At 49.7% G+C, this 17424-nt stretch overlaps 1 protein-coding gene across 8 annotated transcripts in view; it reads right to left on the bottom strand.

Annotated features, from left to right (window-relative positions):
• Nucleotides 1–17424, bottom strand: part of exoc6 (exocyst complex component 6) — a 146528-nt gene that overhangs the window by 96692 nt on the left and 32412 nt on the right. For all 8 annotated transcript variants that reach the window (XM_090217887.1, XM_090217884.1, XM_090217886.1 and 5 more), the window contains exons 2-5: nt 7983–8154; nt 2888–2935; nt 2665–2755; nt 2057–2102 (exon numbers count right to left, since the gene is read on the bottom strand). In XM_090217887.1, coding sequence (XP_090074013.1) covers nt 2057–2102; nt 2665–2755; nt 2888–2935; nt 7983–8154 — 357 coding nt within the window. The remainder of the gene's footprint in view (nt 1–2056; nt 2103–2664; nt 2756–2887; nt 2936–7982; nt 8155–17424) is intronic.

The raw sequence follows: 17424 nt of genomic DNA, 5'->3' as shown, positions 1-17424 counted from the left end.
TAACCCCCATGTCCTAACCCAGTGATGAAATCACAACATAATAACCCCCCATGTCCTAATCCAGTGATGAAATCACAACATAATAACCCCCCATGTCCTAACCCAGTGATGAAATCACAACATAATAACCCCCCATGTCCTAACCCAGTGATGAAATCACAACATAATAACCCCCATGTCCTAACCCAGTGATGAAATCACAACATAATAACCCCCCATGTCCTAACCCAGTGATGAAATCACAACATAATAACCCCCCATGTCCTAACCCAGTGATGAAATCACAACATAATAACCCCCATGTCCTAACCCAGTGATGACATCACAACATAATAACCCCCATGTCCTAACCCAGTGATGAAATCACAACATAATAACCCCCCATGTCCTAACCCAGTGATGACATCACAACATAATAACCCCCCATGTCCTAACCCAGTGATGACATCACAACATAATAACCCCCATGTCCTAACCCAGTGATGAAATCACAACATAATAACCCCCCATGTCCTAACCCAGTGATGACATCACAACATAATAACCCCCATGTCTTAACCCAGTGATGACATCACATAATAACCCCCCATGTCCTAACCTTTATAATTTGTTCTGCCTAGAGGCCCCCTGAACCACCCCCAGGGGTCTGAGTAGTCCTGAAGTCCCCCCTGTGGATAGTCCCAGTACCCCAGGGGTCCTAGTAGTCCTGAAGCCCCCCCTGTGGATAGTCCCAGTACCCCAGGGGTCCTAGTGGTCCTGAAGCCCCCCCCCCCCCTGTGGATAGTCCCAGTACCGCAGGGGTCCTAGTAGTCCTGAAGTCCCCCCCATGGATGGTCCCAGTACCCCAGGGGTCCTAGTAGTCCTGAAGTCCCCCCCCCTGTGGATAGTCCCAGTACCCCAGGGGTCCTAGTAGTCCTGAAGTCCCCCCCCTGTGGATAGTCCCAGTACCCCAGGGGTCCTAGTAGTCCTGAAGTCCCCCCTGTGAATAGTCCCAGTACCCCAGGGGTCCTAGTAGTCCTGAAGTCCCCCCCCTGTGGATAGTCCCAGTACCCCAGGGGTCCTAGTAGTCCTGAAGCCCCCCCCCCCCCCTGTGGATAGTCCCAGTACCCCAGGGGTCCTAGTAGTCCTGAAGTCCCCCCCCCCTGTGGATAGTCCCAGTACCCCAGGGGTCCTAGTAGTCCTGAAGTCCCCCCTGTGGATAGTCCCAGTACCCCAGGGGTCCTAGTAGTCCTGAAGTCCCCCCTGTGAATAGTCCCAGTACCCCAGGGGTCCTAGTAGTCCTGAAGTCCCCCCCCCCGTGGATAGTCCCAGTACCCCAGGGGTCCTAGTAGTCCTGAAGCCCCCCCCTCCCCCCCTGTGGATAGTCCCAGTACCCCAGGGGTCTTAGTAGTCCTGAAGCCCCCCCCCCCCTTGTGGATAGTCCCAGTACCCCAGGGGTCCTAGTAGTCCTTAAGTCCCCCCCCCCCCCTGTGGATAGTCCCAGTACCCCAGGGGTCCTAGTAGTCCTGAAGTCCCCCCTGTGGAGAGTCCCAGTACCCCAGGGGTCCTAGTAGTCCTGAAGTCCCCCCTGTGGAGAGTCCCAGTACCCCGGGGGTCTTTCCAACTCTCTAACCGGCGCCTGTGACAGCAATGTTGTCTAGGCCAGCGCTGTGCTGTGAAGAAGGGCAACTGTCCTGCGTTTGAATGGTGACCTCTCCCCGTGATGTGTTGTGACTGATTAAACAGACGGTAAGCGACGGGGAAGGGTCATCACTGTCAGGTTCAGCGTGAGCTTCACTCCCCCTCTGCTTGGTTCCATTGAAATAGCTTCCATTCACAGTTTCCTTCAATCATTATTTCTGTGAATTGTTGAGAATTCTGTGACGTAAAGACAGCGTGCCTTTTGATTGTGAGCCATGTTGAGCCAGAGAGGGTTTCTAAGGAAAGCGTTAAGGTCTTACTGTCCAAAGCACCATGTTATCTAGAGAGAGGGACTTTATTGTTAATATATGGTGGTGGAGTAACATTGATGACGACAACAGTGAACATAGTGAGGAGAGTAAGGAAGTGCACGTACCTTTTGGATTCCAGCTGCTCCTTCAATTTACTGTACATTTCTAGGACTGCAAAAAGGAACAATAAGAGGGGAGAGTTAGATTTTAGAACAGAAAGAAGAGGTAGCTTTAAGAATAGAAAGAAGAGGTAGCTTTAGAACAGAAAGAAGAGGTAGCTTTTAGAACAGAAAGAAGAGGTAGCTTTTAGAACAGAAGAACAGAGGGGAGAGGTAGCTTTTAGAACAGAAAGAAGAGAGGGGAGAGGTAGCTTTAAGAACAGAAAGAAGAGAGGTAGCTTTTAGAACAGAAAGAAGGGGTAGCTTTTAGAACAGAAAGAAGAGAGGTAGCTTTTAGAACAGAAAGAAGGGGTAGCTTTTAGAACAGAAAGAAGGGGTAGCTTTTAGAACAGAAAGAAGAGAGGTAGCTTTTAGAACAGAAAGAAGGGGTAGCTTTAAGAACAGAAAGAAGGGGTAGCTTTAAGAACAGAAAGAAGGGGTAGCTTTTAGAACAGAAAGAAGAGAGGTAGCTTTTAGAACAGAAAGAAGAGAGATAGCTTTTAGAACAGAAAGAAGAGAGGGGAGAGGTAGCTTTCAGAACACACAGTGTTTATAGATGTTATATTATATCTCACCAGGTATACACAGCTGTAGTCTCTCCACAGTGGTAGTCATGTTCCTCTGCTGTATCCGACAGCGAATCACCTCCTCCGTTTGGGCTGTCACCTTACATAAGAGAGGTCAAAAGAGTTAAGACCTCCCCAATTACGGAGAGAGGTCAGTCAGAGGTTATTCCTGTCTCAATATGTCCTCTAACTGACCACAGGCAACTCTGACACGGGGGACGAAGAGTCTTACCTCTCTGCCGGCGTCTTGTAGTCTTCTGTTCGTGTCGGTAACCTGGCCCTTAAATAAAAAGATCACTACTGTCAGACAACTTCCTGTCGTAGCTGCTCACCTTGTAATCAGATCAGCCTCCATGAGGGCACAGGGACAAAGGCAAATTCTGATTCAATCTGCAACGGGAACTTGGAACTGTTGGTCGGCATGGAGGCTTTTAGGCGGCGTAATAGATTATGACAGTCCTTCCCCCCAACAGATTCTGTGACAAACTTGTCAATTCTACGTTGAGGATGTTTGAACTCTACTTGTCTCTACAGGTCTTGTCAAACAATTCAATTAAACTCAATGACCCAATTGACCAGTGGGCCCTTTCCTGATAACCTCAATGAGCTCTATGTGCCATTCATTGTCTACAGTGAAAGAGCCCACTGCATTTCCTGGTAATTAAACATTGGGTTTCAGAGCTGAATACAAAACAGTCACTGGCTGGTTGATTCACAGAGTGGAGGGATCCGGAGGTAACTCGGGCTGAGTTAGGAGGGAGGTAGGGCGCTGCAGGTGCAGGGGGACAGTAGGGACAGAACGACCACACAGGGAGGTTCCCACATTGCGTCTCATTAGCTCATGGTAATAAGGAAGCCATTTATTCTGGGGTTAATTAAAAAGTCTCATTAATCTGTGGGAGAAAAATGGTCAGTGTGCTGCAGTACCTGCTGCCCTGTTATCTGAACATGCTTCATATACTGTCTAATGATTGGTCCAGTTACAACCTTGGGTCGACCAATCAGACCATCTACTCATCTAAAGACCACTTTCAGCTGGGGAAAGAGAGTTAAAGAGAGCTGGCCTCGGTGCAGCTGGACTGGGGGAACCTAGACCGGCTCGGTCCTGGGGGAACCTAGACCGGCTCAGTCCTGGGGGAACCTAAACCGGCTCAGTCCTGGGGGAACCTAGACCGGCTCAGTCCTGGGGGAACCTAGACCGGCTCAGTCCTGGGGGAACCTAGACCGGCTCAGTCCTGGGGGAACCTAGAGCGGCTCAGTCCTGGGGGAGGGGGACAGTGAATGATGTCATCTAGGAGGAGAAACCTCTCATAGTTCCTTCTCTATAAGAACCATTAAAAGGGGAAGTTCACCCATTTTGACATGTGACCTTCTTTTACGTCCTTCTGTGCTTCTAGTTGATCCCCAAAACTTTGAGGGGGGGACTGGTGAGAGAGGGCTGGGGGGGGGACTGGTGAGAGAGGGCTGGGGGGGGGACTGGTGAGAGAGGGCTGGGGGGGGGGGGACTGGTGAGAGAGGGCTGGGGGGGGGGACTGGTGAGAGAGGGCTGGGGGGGGGACTGGTGAGAGAGGGCTGGGGGGGGAATGGTGAGAGAGGGCTGGGGGGGGGGATGGTGAGAGAGGGCTGGGGGGGGGGAATGGTGAGAGAGGGCTGGGGGGGATGGTAAGAGAGGGCTGGGGGGGGGGGGATGGTGAGAGAGGGCTGGGGGGGGGGGAATGGTGAGAGAGGGCTGGGGGGGGGAATGGTGAGAGAGGGCTGGGGGGGGGGAATGGTGAGAGAGGGCTGGGGGGGATGGTAAGAGAGGGCTGAGGGGGGATGCTATCGCTGGTTCAACATAGAGGTAGACTAGATAGATCCACTGATATCCCTGGTTGAACATAGAGGTAGACTAGATTGATCCACTACTATCCCTGGTTCAACATAGAGGTAGACTAGATAGATCCACTGCTATCCCTGGTTCAACATAGAGGTAGACTAGATATATCCACTACTATCCCTGGTTCAACATAGAGGTAGACTAGATAGATCCACTGCTATCCCTGGTTCAACATAGAGGTAGACTAGATAGATCCACTACTATCCCTGGTTCAACATAGAGGTAGACTAGATAGATCCAACACTATCCCTGGTTCAACATAGAGGTAGACTAGACTAGATCCACTACTATCCCTGGTTCAACATAGAGGTAGAGTAGATAAATCCACTACTATCCCTGGTTGAACATAGAGGTAGACTAGATAGATGCAAAACTATCCCTGGTTCAACATAGAGGTAGACTAGATAGATCCACTACTATCCCTGGTTGAACATAGAGGTAGAGTAGATAGATCCAATACTATCCCTGGTTGAACATAGAGGTAGACTAGATAGATCCACTACTATCCCTGGTTCAACATAGAGGTAGACTAGATAGATGCACCACTATCCCTGGTTCAACATAGAGGTAGACTAGATAGATCCACTACTATCCCTGGTTGAACATAGAGGTAGACTAGATAGATCCACTACTATCCCTGGTTGAACATAGAGGTAGACTAGATAGATCCACTACTATCCCTGGTTCAACATAGAGGTAGACTAGATAGATCCACTACTATCCCTGGTTCAACATAGAGGTAGACTAGATTGATCCAACACTATCCCTGGTTCAACATAGAGGTAGACTAGATAGATCCACTACTATCCCTGGTTCAACATAGAGGTAGACTAGATTGATCCAACACTATCCCTGGTTCAACATAGAGGTAGAGTAGATAAATCCACTACTATCCCTGGTTGAACATAGAGGTAGACTAGATAGATGCAAAACTATCCCTGGTTCAACATAGAGGTAGACTAGATAGATCCACTACTATCCCTGGTTGAACATAGAGGTAGAGTAGATAGATCCAATACTATCCCTGGTTGAACATAGAGGTAGACTAGATAGATCCACTACTATCCCTGGTTCAACATAGAGGTAGACTAGATAGATGCACCACTATCCCTGGTTCAACATAGAGGTAGACTAGATAGATCCACTACTATCCCTGGTTGAACATAGAGGTAGACTAGATAGATCCACTACTATCCCTGGTTGAACATAGAGGTAGACTAGATAGATCCACTACTATCCCTGGTTCAACATAGAGGTAGACTAGATAGATCCACTACTATCCCTGGTTCAACATAGAGGTAGACTAGATTGATCCAACACTATCCCTGGTTCAACATAGAGGTAGACTAGATAGATCCACTACTATCCCTGGTTCAACATAGAGGTAGACTAGATTGATCCAACACTATCCCTGGTTCAACATAGAGGTAGACTAGATAGATCCACTACTATCCCTGGTTCAACATAGAGGTAGACTAGATAGATCCACTACTATCCCTGGTTCAACATAGAGGTAGACTAGATAGATCCACTACTATCCCTGGTTCAACATAGAGGTAGACTAGATAGATCCACTACTATCCCTGGTTCAACATAGAGGTAGACTAGATAGATCCACTACTATCCCTGGTTGAACATAGAGGTAGACTAGATAGATCCACTACTATCCCTGGTTCAACATAGAGGTAGACTAGATTGATCCAACACTATCCCTGGTTCAACATAGAGGTAGACTAGATAGATCCACTACTATCACTGGTTCAACATAGAGGTAGACTATATAGATCCACTACTATCCCTGGTTCAACATAGAGGTAGACTAGATAGATCCACTACTATCCCTGGTTCAACATAGAGGTAGACTAGATAGATCCACTACTATCCCTGGTTCAACATAGAGGTAGACTAGATAGATCCACTACTATCCCTGGTTCAACATAGAGGTAGACTAGATAGATCCACTACTATCCCTGGTTCAACATAGAGGTAGACTAGATTGATCCAACACTATCCCTGGTTCAACATAGAGGTAGACTAGATAGATCCACTACTATCCCTGGTTCAACATAGAGGTAGACTAGATAGATCCACTACTATCCCTGGTTCAACATAGAGGTAGACTAGATAGATCCACTACTATCCCTGGTTCAACATAGAGGTAGACTAGATTGATCCAACACTATCCCTGGTTCAACATAGAGGTAGACTAGATAGATCCACTACTATCCCTGGTTCAACATAGAGGTAGACTAGATAGATCCACTACTATCCCTGGTTCAACATAGAGGTAGACTAGATAGATCCACTACTATCGCTGGTTCAACATAGAGGTAGACTAGATAGATCCACTACTATCCCTGGTTGAACATAGAGGTAGACTAGATAGATCCACTACTATCCCTGGTTCAACATAGAGGTAGAGTAGATAGATCCACTACTATCCCTGGTTGAACATAGAGGTAGACTAGATAGATCCACTACTATCGCTGGTTCAACATAGAGGTAGACTAGATAGATCCACTACTATCCCTGGTTGAACATAGAGGTAGACTAGATAGATCCACTACTATCCCTGGTTCAACATAGAGGTAGACTAGATAGATCCACTACTATCCCTGGTTGAACATAGAGGTAGACTAGATTGATCCAACACTATCCCTGGTTCAACATAGAGGTAGACTAGATTGATCCAACACTATCCCTGGTTGAACATAGAGGTAGACTAGATTGATCCAACACTATCCCTGGTTCAACATAGAGGTAGACTAGATAGATCCACTACTATCCCTGGTTCAACATAGAGGTAGACTAGATAGATCCACTACTATCCCTGGTTCAACATAGAGGTAGACTAGATAGATCCACTGATATCCCTGGTTCAACATAGAGGTAGACTAGATAGATCCACTGATATCCCTGGTTCAACATAGAGGTAGACTAGATTGATCCAACACTATCCCTGGTTCAACATAGAGGTAGACTAGATAGATCCACTACTATCCCTGGTTCAACATAGAGGTAGACTAGATAGATCCACTACTATCCCTGGTTCAACATAGAGGTAGACTAGATTGATCCATAGTTTCCATTTCTTTAGCTCTCTTGTTACGCTACTGCTACTCTCTGTTCATCAGACATGCATAGTCCCTTTAACCATACCTACATGTACATACTACCTCAATCAGCCTGACTAACCGGTGTCTGTATAGAGCCTTGCTACTCTTATTTCAAATGTATTTTTACTGTTGTTTTATTTCTTTACTTACCTACACACACACACACACACACACACACACACACACACACACACACACACACACACACACACACACACACACACACCTTTTTTTCGCACTGTTGGTTTGAGCTTGTAAGTCAGCATTTCACTACACCTGTTATATTCGGAGCATGTGACTAATAAACTTCTATTTGATTGGGTCTCCTGTCTCACCATCAGTTTCTCTGCGTCGGCACGGACTTTCAGCAGCTCGGTGATGGCGTCCACAAACCCCTGGTGGTGGAAGTTACACATCTTCTCTATCTCTCTGTCATGGTTACGGATCCTGACCTCAAGCTTCTCCATAAACCTCTTGTGGGCATTAGGCTGGTCATCGTACACAGATCTGAAACACACAAAGTCAGGGAACAGGAGAGTTAGATCTGAAACAGACAAGATCAGGGAACAGGAGAGATACAAGGTCAGGGAACAAGGGAGTTACAAGGTCAGGGAACAGGAGAGTTACAAGGTCAGGGAACAAGGGAGTTACAAGGTCAGGGAACAGGGGAGTTACAAGGTCAGGGAACAGGGGAGTTACAAGGTCAGGGAACAAGGGAGTTACAAGGTCAGGGAACAAGGGAGTTACAAGGTCAGGGAACAGGGGAGTTACAAGGTCAGGGAACAGGGGAGTTACAAGGTCAGGGAACAGGGGAGTTACAAGGTCAGGGGAGTTGCAAGGTCAGGGGAGTTACAAGGTTAGGGAACAGGGGAGTTACAAGGTCAGGGGAGTTACAAGGTCAGGGGAGTTACAAGGTCAGGGGAGTTACAAGGTTAGGGAACAGGGGAGTTACAAGGTCAGGGAACAGGGGAGTTACAAGGTCAGGGGAGTTACAAGGTCAGGGATCAGGGGAGTTACAAGGTCAGGGAACAGGGGAGTTACAAGGTCAGGGGAGTTACAAGGTCAGGGAACAGGGGAGTTACAAGGTCAGGGAACAGGGGAGTTACAAGGTTAGGGGACAGGGGAGTTACAAGGTCAGGGAACAGGGGAGTTACAAGGTCAGGGAACAGGGGAGTTACAAGGTCAGGGAACAGGGGAGTTACAAGGTCAGGGAACAGGGGAGTTAGATCTGAAACATGATGAATGTCGTCACGGTCACAAGGGGAGAAAGAACGTTCAGATACCAGTCTCCATACATCATCCCACAGAGACATAGCTTGCATCCTATTCCCTATATAGTCACAGGCCTCTGGTCAGAAGAAGTGCACGATGTAGGGAATAGGGTGCAATTTGGGACAGATTTCAAGTTAACAAAAGGGGTAACAAGAAATGTCACCTAACCAAAAGGGTGATCTGGGCTGAGAGGTCACCTAACCAACAGGGTGATCTGGGCTGAGATGTCACCTAACGAACAGGGTAGGCTGGGCTGAGATGTCACCTAACCAACAGGGTAGGCTGGGCTGAGATACCAACTAACCAACAGGGTAGGCTGGGCTGAGATACCAACTAACCAACAGGGTAGGCTGGGCTGAGATACCAACTAACCAACAGGGTAGAATGGGCTGAGATATCACCTAACCATCAGGGTAGGCTGGGCTGGGCTATCATCTAATCAACAGGGTAGTCTGGGCTGAGATATCACCTAACCAACAGGGTAGGCTGGGCTGGGCTGAGATACCACCTAACCAACAGTGTAGGCTGTGCTGAGATATCACCTAACCAACAGGGTAGTCTGGGCTGAGATATCACCTAACCAACAGGGTAGGCTGGGCTGGGCTGGGCTGAGATACCACCTAACCAACAGGGTAGGCTGGGCAGAGATATCACCTAACCAACAGGGTAGGCTGGGCTGAGATACCACCTAACCAACAGGGTAGGCTGGGCTGGGCTGAGATACCACCTAACCAACAGGGTAGGCTGGGCTGGGCTGGGCTGAGATACCACCTAACCAACAGGGTAGGCTGGGCTGGGCTGAGATACCACCTAACCAACAGGGTAGGCTGGGCTGGGCTGGGTTGAGATACCACCTAACCAACAGTGTGGGCTGGGCTGAGATACTACCTAACCAACAGGGTAGGCTGGGCTGGGCTGAGATACCACCTAACCAACAGTGTAGGCTGGGCTAAGATACCACCTAACAAACAGGGTAGGCTGGGCTGGGCTGAGATACCACCTAACCAACAGTGTAGGCTGGGCTGGGGTACCACCTAACCAACAAGGTAGGCTGGGCTGAGATACCACCTAACCAACAAGGTAGGCTGGGCTGAGATACCACCTAACCAACAGGGTAGGCTGGGCTGAGATATCACCTAACCAACAGGGTAGGCTGGGCTGAGATACCACCTAACCAACAGTGTAGAATGGGCTGAGATATCACCTAACCAACAGAGTAGGCTGTGCTGAGATATCACCTAACCAACAGAGTAGGCTGGGCTGAGATATCACCTAACCAACAGTATAGGCTGGGCTGGGCTGAGATATCACCTAACCAACAGGGTAGGCTGGGCTGGGCTGAGATATCACCTAACCAACAGGGTAGGCTGGGCTGGGCTGAGATACCACCTAACCAACAGGGTAGGCTGGGCTGAGATATCACCTAACCAACAGCGTAGGCTGGGCTGAGATATCACCTAACCAACAGGGTAGGCTGGGCAGAGATATCACCTAACCAACAGGGTAGGCTGGGCTGAGATACCACCTAACCAACAGGGTAGGCTGGGCTGGGCTGAGATACCACCTAACCAACAGGGTAGGCTGGGCTGGGCTGGGCTGAGATACCACCTAACCAACAGGGTAGGCTGGGCTGGGCTGAGATACCACCTAACCAACAGGGTAGGCTGGGCTGGGCTGGGTTGAGATACCACCTAACCAACAGTGTGGGCTGGGCTGAGATACTACCTAACCAACAGGGTAGGCTGGGCTGGGCTGAGATACCACCTAACCAACAGTGTAGGCTGGGCTAAGATACCACCTAACAAACAGGGTAGGCTGGGCTGAGATATCACCTAACCAACAGTGTAGGCTGGGCTGAGATACCACCTAACCAACAGGGTAGGCTGGGCTGGGCTGAGATACCACCTAACCAACAGTGTAGGCTGGGCTGGGGTACCACCTAACCAACAAGGTAGGCTGGGCTGAGATACCACCTAACCAACAAGGTAGGCTGGGCTGAGATACCACCTAACCAACAGGGTAGGCTGGGCTGAGATATCACCTAACCAACAGGGTAGGCTGGGCTGAGATACCACCTAACCAACAGTGTAGAATGGGCTGAGATATCACCTAACCAACAGAGTAGGCTGTGCTGAGATATCACCTAACCAACAGAGTAGGCTGGGCTGAGATATCACCTAACCAACAGTGTAGGCTGGGCTGGGCTGAGATATCACCTAACCAACAGGGTAGGCTGGGCTGGGCTGAGATATCACCTAACCAACAGGGTAGGCTGGGCTGAGATACCACCTAACCAACAGGGTAGGCTGGGCTGAGATTTCACCTAACCAACAGCGTAGGCTGGGCTGAGATATCACCTAACCAACAGGGTAGGCTGGGCTGGGCTGAGATATCACCTAACCAACAGGGTAGGCTGGGCTGAGATATCACCTAACCAACAGCGTAGGCTGGGCTGAGATACCACCTAACCAACAGGGTAGGCTGGGCTGAGATATCACCTAACCAACAGGGTAGGCTGGGCTGAGATATCACCTAACCAACAGGGTAGGCTGGGCTGTGATATCACCTAACCAACAGTGTAGAATGGGCTGAGATATCACCTAACCAACAGAGTAGGCTGGATTGAGATATCACCTAACCAACAGGGTAGGCTGGGCTGTGATATCACCTAACCAACAGTGAAGAATGGGCTGAGATATCACCTAACCAACAGCGTAGGCTGGGCTGAGATACCACCTAACCAACAGGGTAGGCTGGGCTGAGATACCACCTAACCAACAGTGTAGGCTGGGCTGAGATACCACCTAACCAACAGCGTAGGCTGGGCTGAGATATCACCTAACCAACAGGGTAGGCTGGGCTGAGATATCACCTAACCAACAGGGTAGGCTGGGCTGGGCTGAGATACCACCTAACCAACAGTGTAGAATGGGCTGAGATATCAGCTAACCAACAGAGTAGGCTGGGCTGAGATATCACCTAACCAACAGGGTAGGCTGGGCTGGGCTGAGATATCACCTAACCAACAGAGTAGGCTGGGCTGTGATATCACCTAACCAACAGGGTAGGCTGGGCTGGGCTGAGATATCACCTAACCAACAGGGTAGGCTGGGCTGGGCTGAGATATCACCTAACCAACAGGGTAGGCTGGGCTGTGATATCACCTAACCAACAGAGTAGGCTGGGCTGATATACCACCTAACCAACAGGGTAGGCTGGGCTGAGATATCACCTAACCAACAGGGTAGGCTGGGCTGTGATATCACCTAACCAACAGTGAAGAATGGGCTGAGATGTCACCTAACCAACAGGGTAGGCTGGGCTGTGATATCACCTAACCAACAGGGTAGGCTGGGCTGGGATGAGATACCAGCTAACCAACAGTGTAGGCTGGGCTGGGATGAGATACCACCTAACCAACAGGGTAGGCTGGGCTGGGATGAGATATCACCTAACCAACAGGGTAGGCTGGGCTGGGATGAGATACCACCTAACCAACAGGGTAGGCTGGGATGAGATACCACCTAACCAACAGGGTAGGCTGGGCTGGGATGAGATATCACCTAACCAACAGGGTAGGCTGGGCAGAGATACCACCTAACCAACAGGGTAGGCTGGGCAGAGATATCACCTAACCAACAGGGTAGGCTGGGCAGAGATATCACCTAACCAACAGGGTAGGCTGGGATGAGATACCACCTAACCAACAGGGTAGGCTGGGCAGAGATATCACCTAACCAACAGGGTAGGCTGGGCTGGGATGAGATACCACCTAACCAACAGTGTAGGCTGGGCTGGGATACCACCTAACCAACAGGGTAGGCTGGGCTGGGATGAGATACCACCTAACCAACAGGGTAGGCTGGGCTGGGATGAGATACCACCTAACCAACAGGGTAGGCTGGGATGAGATACCACCTAACCAACAGGGTAGGCTGGGCTGGGATGAGATATCACCTAACCAACAGGGTAGGCTGGGCAGAGATACCACCTAACCAACAGGGTAGGCTGGGCAGAGATATCACCTAACCAACAGGGTAGGCTGGGCAGAGATATCACCTAACCAACAGGGTAGGCTGGGATGAGATACCACCTAACCAACAGGGTAGGCTGGGCAGAGATATCACCTAACCAACAGGGTAGGCTGGGCTGGGATGAGATACCACCTAACCAACAGTGTAGGCTGGGCTGGGATACCACCTAACCAACAGGGTAGGCTGGGCTGGGATGAGATACCACCTAACCAACAGGGTAGGCTGGGCTGGGATGAGATACCACCTAACCAACAGGGTAGGCTGGGCTGCTGTGGGACAGAGTGGAGGGAGGGCTCTGATAGCCAGTGCACTACCTTGTACACAAAGCCTGAAGTTAGTGCTTTAAAGTCAGTGGGCTGCAGAAGTAATGGGTCAATATTAGGAGACTGAGGCTACATGATCCTTCTAACAGAGAGTCATAACGCCATATGAAGGCTAAACAAACACCAAGCTGAGGGTGGTGTGTGAACTGGGAACAAAACAACAGGGTTGAAAGAGATCTGTCCAATTTGTGAACCTACGACTCCCCCTACTGGACAAAACGCAGAACAGCCACAGCAGAACCAGGAAGTGAAAAGGAGTAGCCAGTCTCGACATACTGCAGGATGGAGCAAATAGTGCTATGAACGGTCAAACTTTTAAACCAAATTGGGAACCATAACGCTAAGAAAAATTCCCAACCAATAAAAAAACACAATTAAAATCACAGTGCAGTTATCGCAAAACCTTATTTTCAGTGTTGTAGCCTAACTAGACAGTCAACTGTCGAGGCCTGGGGATGTTGTGTCATTTAAATGAAGATTCAGCCATATGAAATAGATGCAGACAGTAAACAGCATAGTGGGTCAATTTCCACAACAACTAAGAGTGTTTGGAAGAACGAGGCTCGACTTCTCCGCTGTTTTGGTGCCCTGGTTACCATATGAAGCAAACCCGTGGACATGGCCAGAAACTGTGTGTGACTGTGTGAGAGTGAATCATCTCACCTCATCTCAATATCCTAGTGAGACATTGCAAGATACAGCTTTTCAATGCTGATAGACAGTCAGAACCGTGCACTAGGCCTGTCTGTCTGATGGCTGACCTGCCAGTATTGATAGAGAAGCCTAGTGCACGGTTCTGACTGTCTGCTGACCTGTCAGTACTGATAGAGAGGCCTAGTGCACGGTTCTGACTGTCTGCAGACCTGCCAGTACTGATAGAGGGGCCTAGTGCACGGTTCTGACTGTCTGCTGACCTGCCAGTACTGATAGAGAGGCCTAGTGCACGGTTCTGACTGTCTGCTGACCTGTCAGTACTGATAGAGAGGCCTAGTGCACGGTTCTGACTGTCTGCTGACCTGTCAGTACTGATAGAGAGGCCTAGTGCACGGTTCTGACTGTCTGCTGACCTGCCAGTACTGAGAGGCCTAGAGCAAGGTTCTGACTGTCTGCTGACCTGCCAGTACTGAGAGGCCTAGTGCACAGTTCTGACTGTCTGCTGACCTGCCAGTACTGATAGAGGCGTAGTGCACAGTTCTGACTGTCTGCCAGTACTGAGAGGCCTAGTGCACGGTTCTGACTGTCTGCTGACCTGCCAGTACTGATAGAGAGGCCTAGTGCACGGTTCTGACTGTCTACTGACCTGTTAGTACTGATAGAGAGGCCTAGTTCACGGTTCTGACTGTCTGCTGACCTGCCAGTACTGAGAGGCCTAGTGCACGGTTCTGACTGTCTGCTGACCTGCCAGTACTGATAGAGAGGCCTAGTGCACAGTTCTGACTGTCTGCCAGTACTGAGAGGCCTAGTGCACGGTTCTGACTGTCTGCTGACCTGCCAGTTCTGATAGAGAGGCCTAGTGCACGGTTCTGACTGTCTGCTGACCTGCCAGTACTGATAGAGAGGCCTAGTGCACGGTTCTGACTGTCTGCTGACCTGCTAGTACTGATAGAGAGGCCTAGTGCACAGTTCTGACTGTCTGCTGACCTGCCAGTACTGAGAGAGAGGCCTAGTGCACGGTTCTGACTGTCTGCTGAGCTGCCAGTACTGATAGAGAGGCCTAGTGCACGGTTCTGACTGTCTGCTGACCTGTCAGTACTAATAGAGAGGCCTAGTGCACGGTTCTGACTGTCTGCTGACCTGTCAGTACTGATAGAGAGGCCTAGTGCACGGTTCTGACTCTCTGCTGACCTGCCAGTACTGATAGAGAGGCCTAGTGCACGGTTCTGAATGTCTGCTGACCTGCCAGTACTGATAGAGAGGCCTAGTGCACGGTTCTGACTGTCTGCTGACCTGCCAGTACTGATAGAGAGGCCTAGTGCACGGTTCTGACTGTCTGCTGACCTGTCAGTACTGATAGAGAGGCCTAGTGCACGGTTCTGACTGTCTGCTGACCTGTCAGTACTGATAGAGAGGCCTAGTGCACGGTTCTGACTGTCTGCTGACCTGTCAGTACTAATAGAGAGGTCTAGTGCACGGTTCTGACTGTCTGCTGACCTGTCAGTACTGATAGAGAGGCCTAGTGCACGGTTCTGACTGTCTGCTGACCTGCCAGTACTGAGAGGCCTAGAGCACGGTTCTGACTGTCTGCTGACCTGCCAGTACTGAGAGGCCTAGTGCACGGTTCTGACTGTCTGCTGACCTGCCAGTACTGATAGAGGCCTAGTGCACAGTTCTGACTGTCTGCCAGTACTGAGAGGCCTAGTGCACGGGTCTGACTGTCTGCTGACCTGCCAGTACTGATAGAGAGGCCTAGTGCACGGTTCTGACTGTCTGCTGACCTGCCAGTACTGATAGAGAGGCCTAGTGCACGGTTCTGACTGTCTGCTGACCTGCCAGTACTGATAGAGAGGCCTAGTGCACGGTTCTGACTGTCTGCTGACCTGCTAGTACTGATAGAGAGGCCTAGTGCACGGTTCTGACTGTCTGCTGACCTGCCAGTACTGATAGAGAGGCCTAGTGCACGGTTCTGACTGTCTGCTGACCTGCCAGTACTGATAGAGAGGCCTAGTGCACGGTTCTGACTGTCTGCTGACCTGCCAGTACTGATAGAGAGGCCTAGTGCACGGTTCTGACTGTCTGCTGACCTGTCAGTACTAATAGAGAGGCCTAGTGCACGGTTCTGACTGTCTGCTGACCTGTCAGTACTGATAGAGAGGCCTAGTGCACGGTTCTGACTCTGCTGACCTGCCAGTACTGATAGAGAGGCCTAGTGCACGGTTCTGACTGTCTGCTGACCTGCCAGTACTGATAGAGGCCTAGTGCACGGTTCTGACTGTCTGCTGACCTGTCAGTACTGATAGAGAGGCCTAGTGCACGGTTCTGACTGTCTGCTGACCTGCCAGTACTGATAGAGAGGCCTAGTGCACGGTTCTGACTGTCTGCTGACCTGTCAGTACTGATAGAGGGGCCTAGTGCACGGTTCTGACTGTCTGCTGACCTGTCAGTACTGAGAGGCCTAGTGCACGGTTCTGACTGTCTGCTGAAAGACGCAAGTGTTTTCGTCCTCGGAAGTACGGCAAACTAATCAGTCTCCTCCGTTCCAAAAACATTGAATCTTCGGAGTCAATTCCTTGCGGAATCAAAATGTTGACAAATCAGAAATGGGAGTCGACGTGCAAGGAGTCGAAGAACCATGACAACACTTTGAGAAGTTAAATGAGAAGGAAATGCAGACTTGGTGAGGTCCAGTAACAGAGGTACAGGGGGCCATGCTTCCCCATCTGAAAAGGCACCGTGAGATCTAAACCATTACTGACCACAGCTGCCTTGTCAATTCACATTTTTATTAGCATTTTAAATGGAAAAAACGTTATCAGTTTAAACGTTCTGATTTTTTTTCTTTCCATTTGTCACATAAGCCACACCAACTCAACGACCTCGACCAGGGAAAGCCTCCCACCGGCTGCAACACCCCACGTGAATGGTGCAAACACAAAGACAGGAAAGGCCATAAAGAAAGCCTATTTGGTTGAGTATCTATAACCGACTATTCCTTTATGGCCATTCAGAGCCACAGAAACACAGCTGTGGCAGGTAGTCTGATCACTCTGCTTTCCATAACAGACAAGTATTGTTAATGAATCATTTGTTTGACTTTTCCTCTGAACTACAGGCAGTGAAATGTGCTGAGGGCTCACCACACAGTGACAGCAACCTAGTAAACACAGTCCACATGGTGGCCAAAGAGGAACACAAGTGTCACAGCCACACTTTGGTTTACCAGAACTGTGTTTCAGCAGGAAACTAACTTCAGTTAACCTCTACTTCCTAATGTGACTGGGATCCTCTTCTGGTCGTCATACCGTGTGAGATCCCCGGGGTTTACTACAGCAAACACATCCAAAATCAACTAACAATGAGCTATAACCCTAGCCTAGCCCAGAGAGGCTATTAGCCTAGCCCAGAGAGGCTATTAGCCTAGCCCAGAGAGGCTATTAGCCTAGCCCAGAGAGGCTATTAGCCTAGCCCAGAGAGGCTATAGACCTAACCTA

Source organism: Oncorhynchus mykiss, chromosome 23 (genome assembly GCF_057628025.1).
Source record: "Oncorhynchus mykiss isolate SJ-2025 chromosome 23, ASM5762802v1, whole genome shotgun sequence".
Classification (NCBI taxonomy): Eukaryota; Metazoa; Chordata; class Actinopteri; order Salmoniformes; family Salmonidae; genus Oncorhynchus; species Oncorhynchus mykiss.
This window is presented reverse-complemented; position numbering and strand designations above follow the sequence as displayed.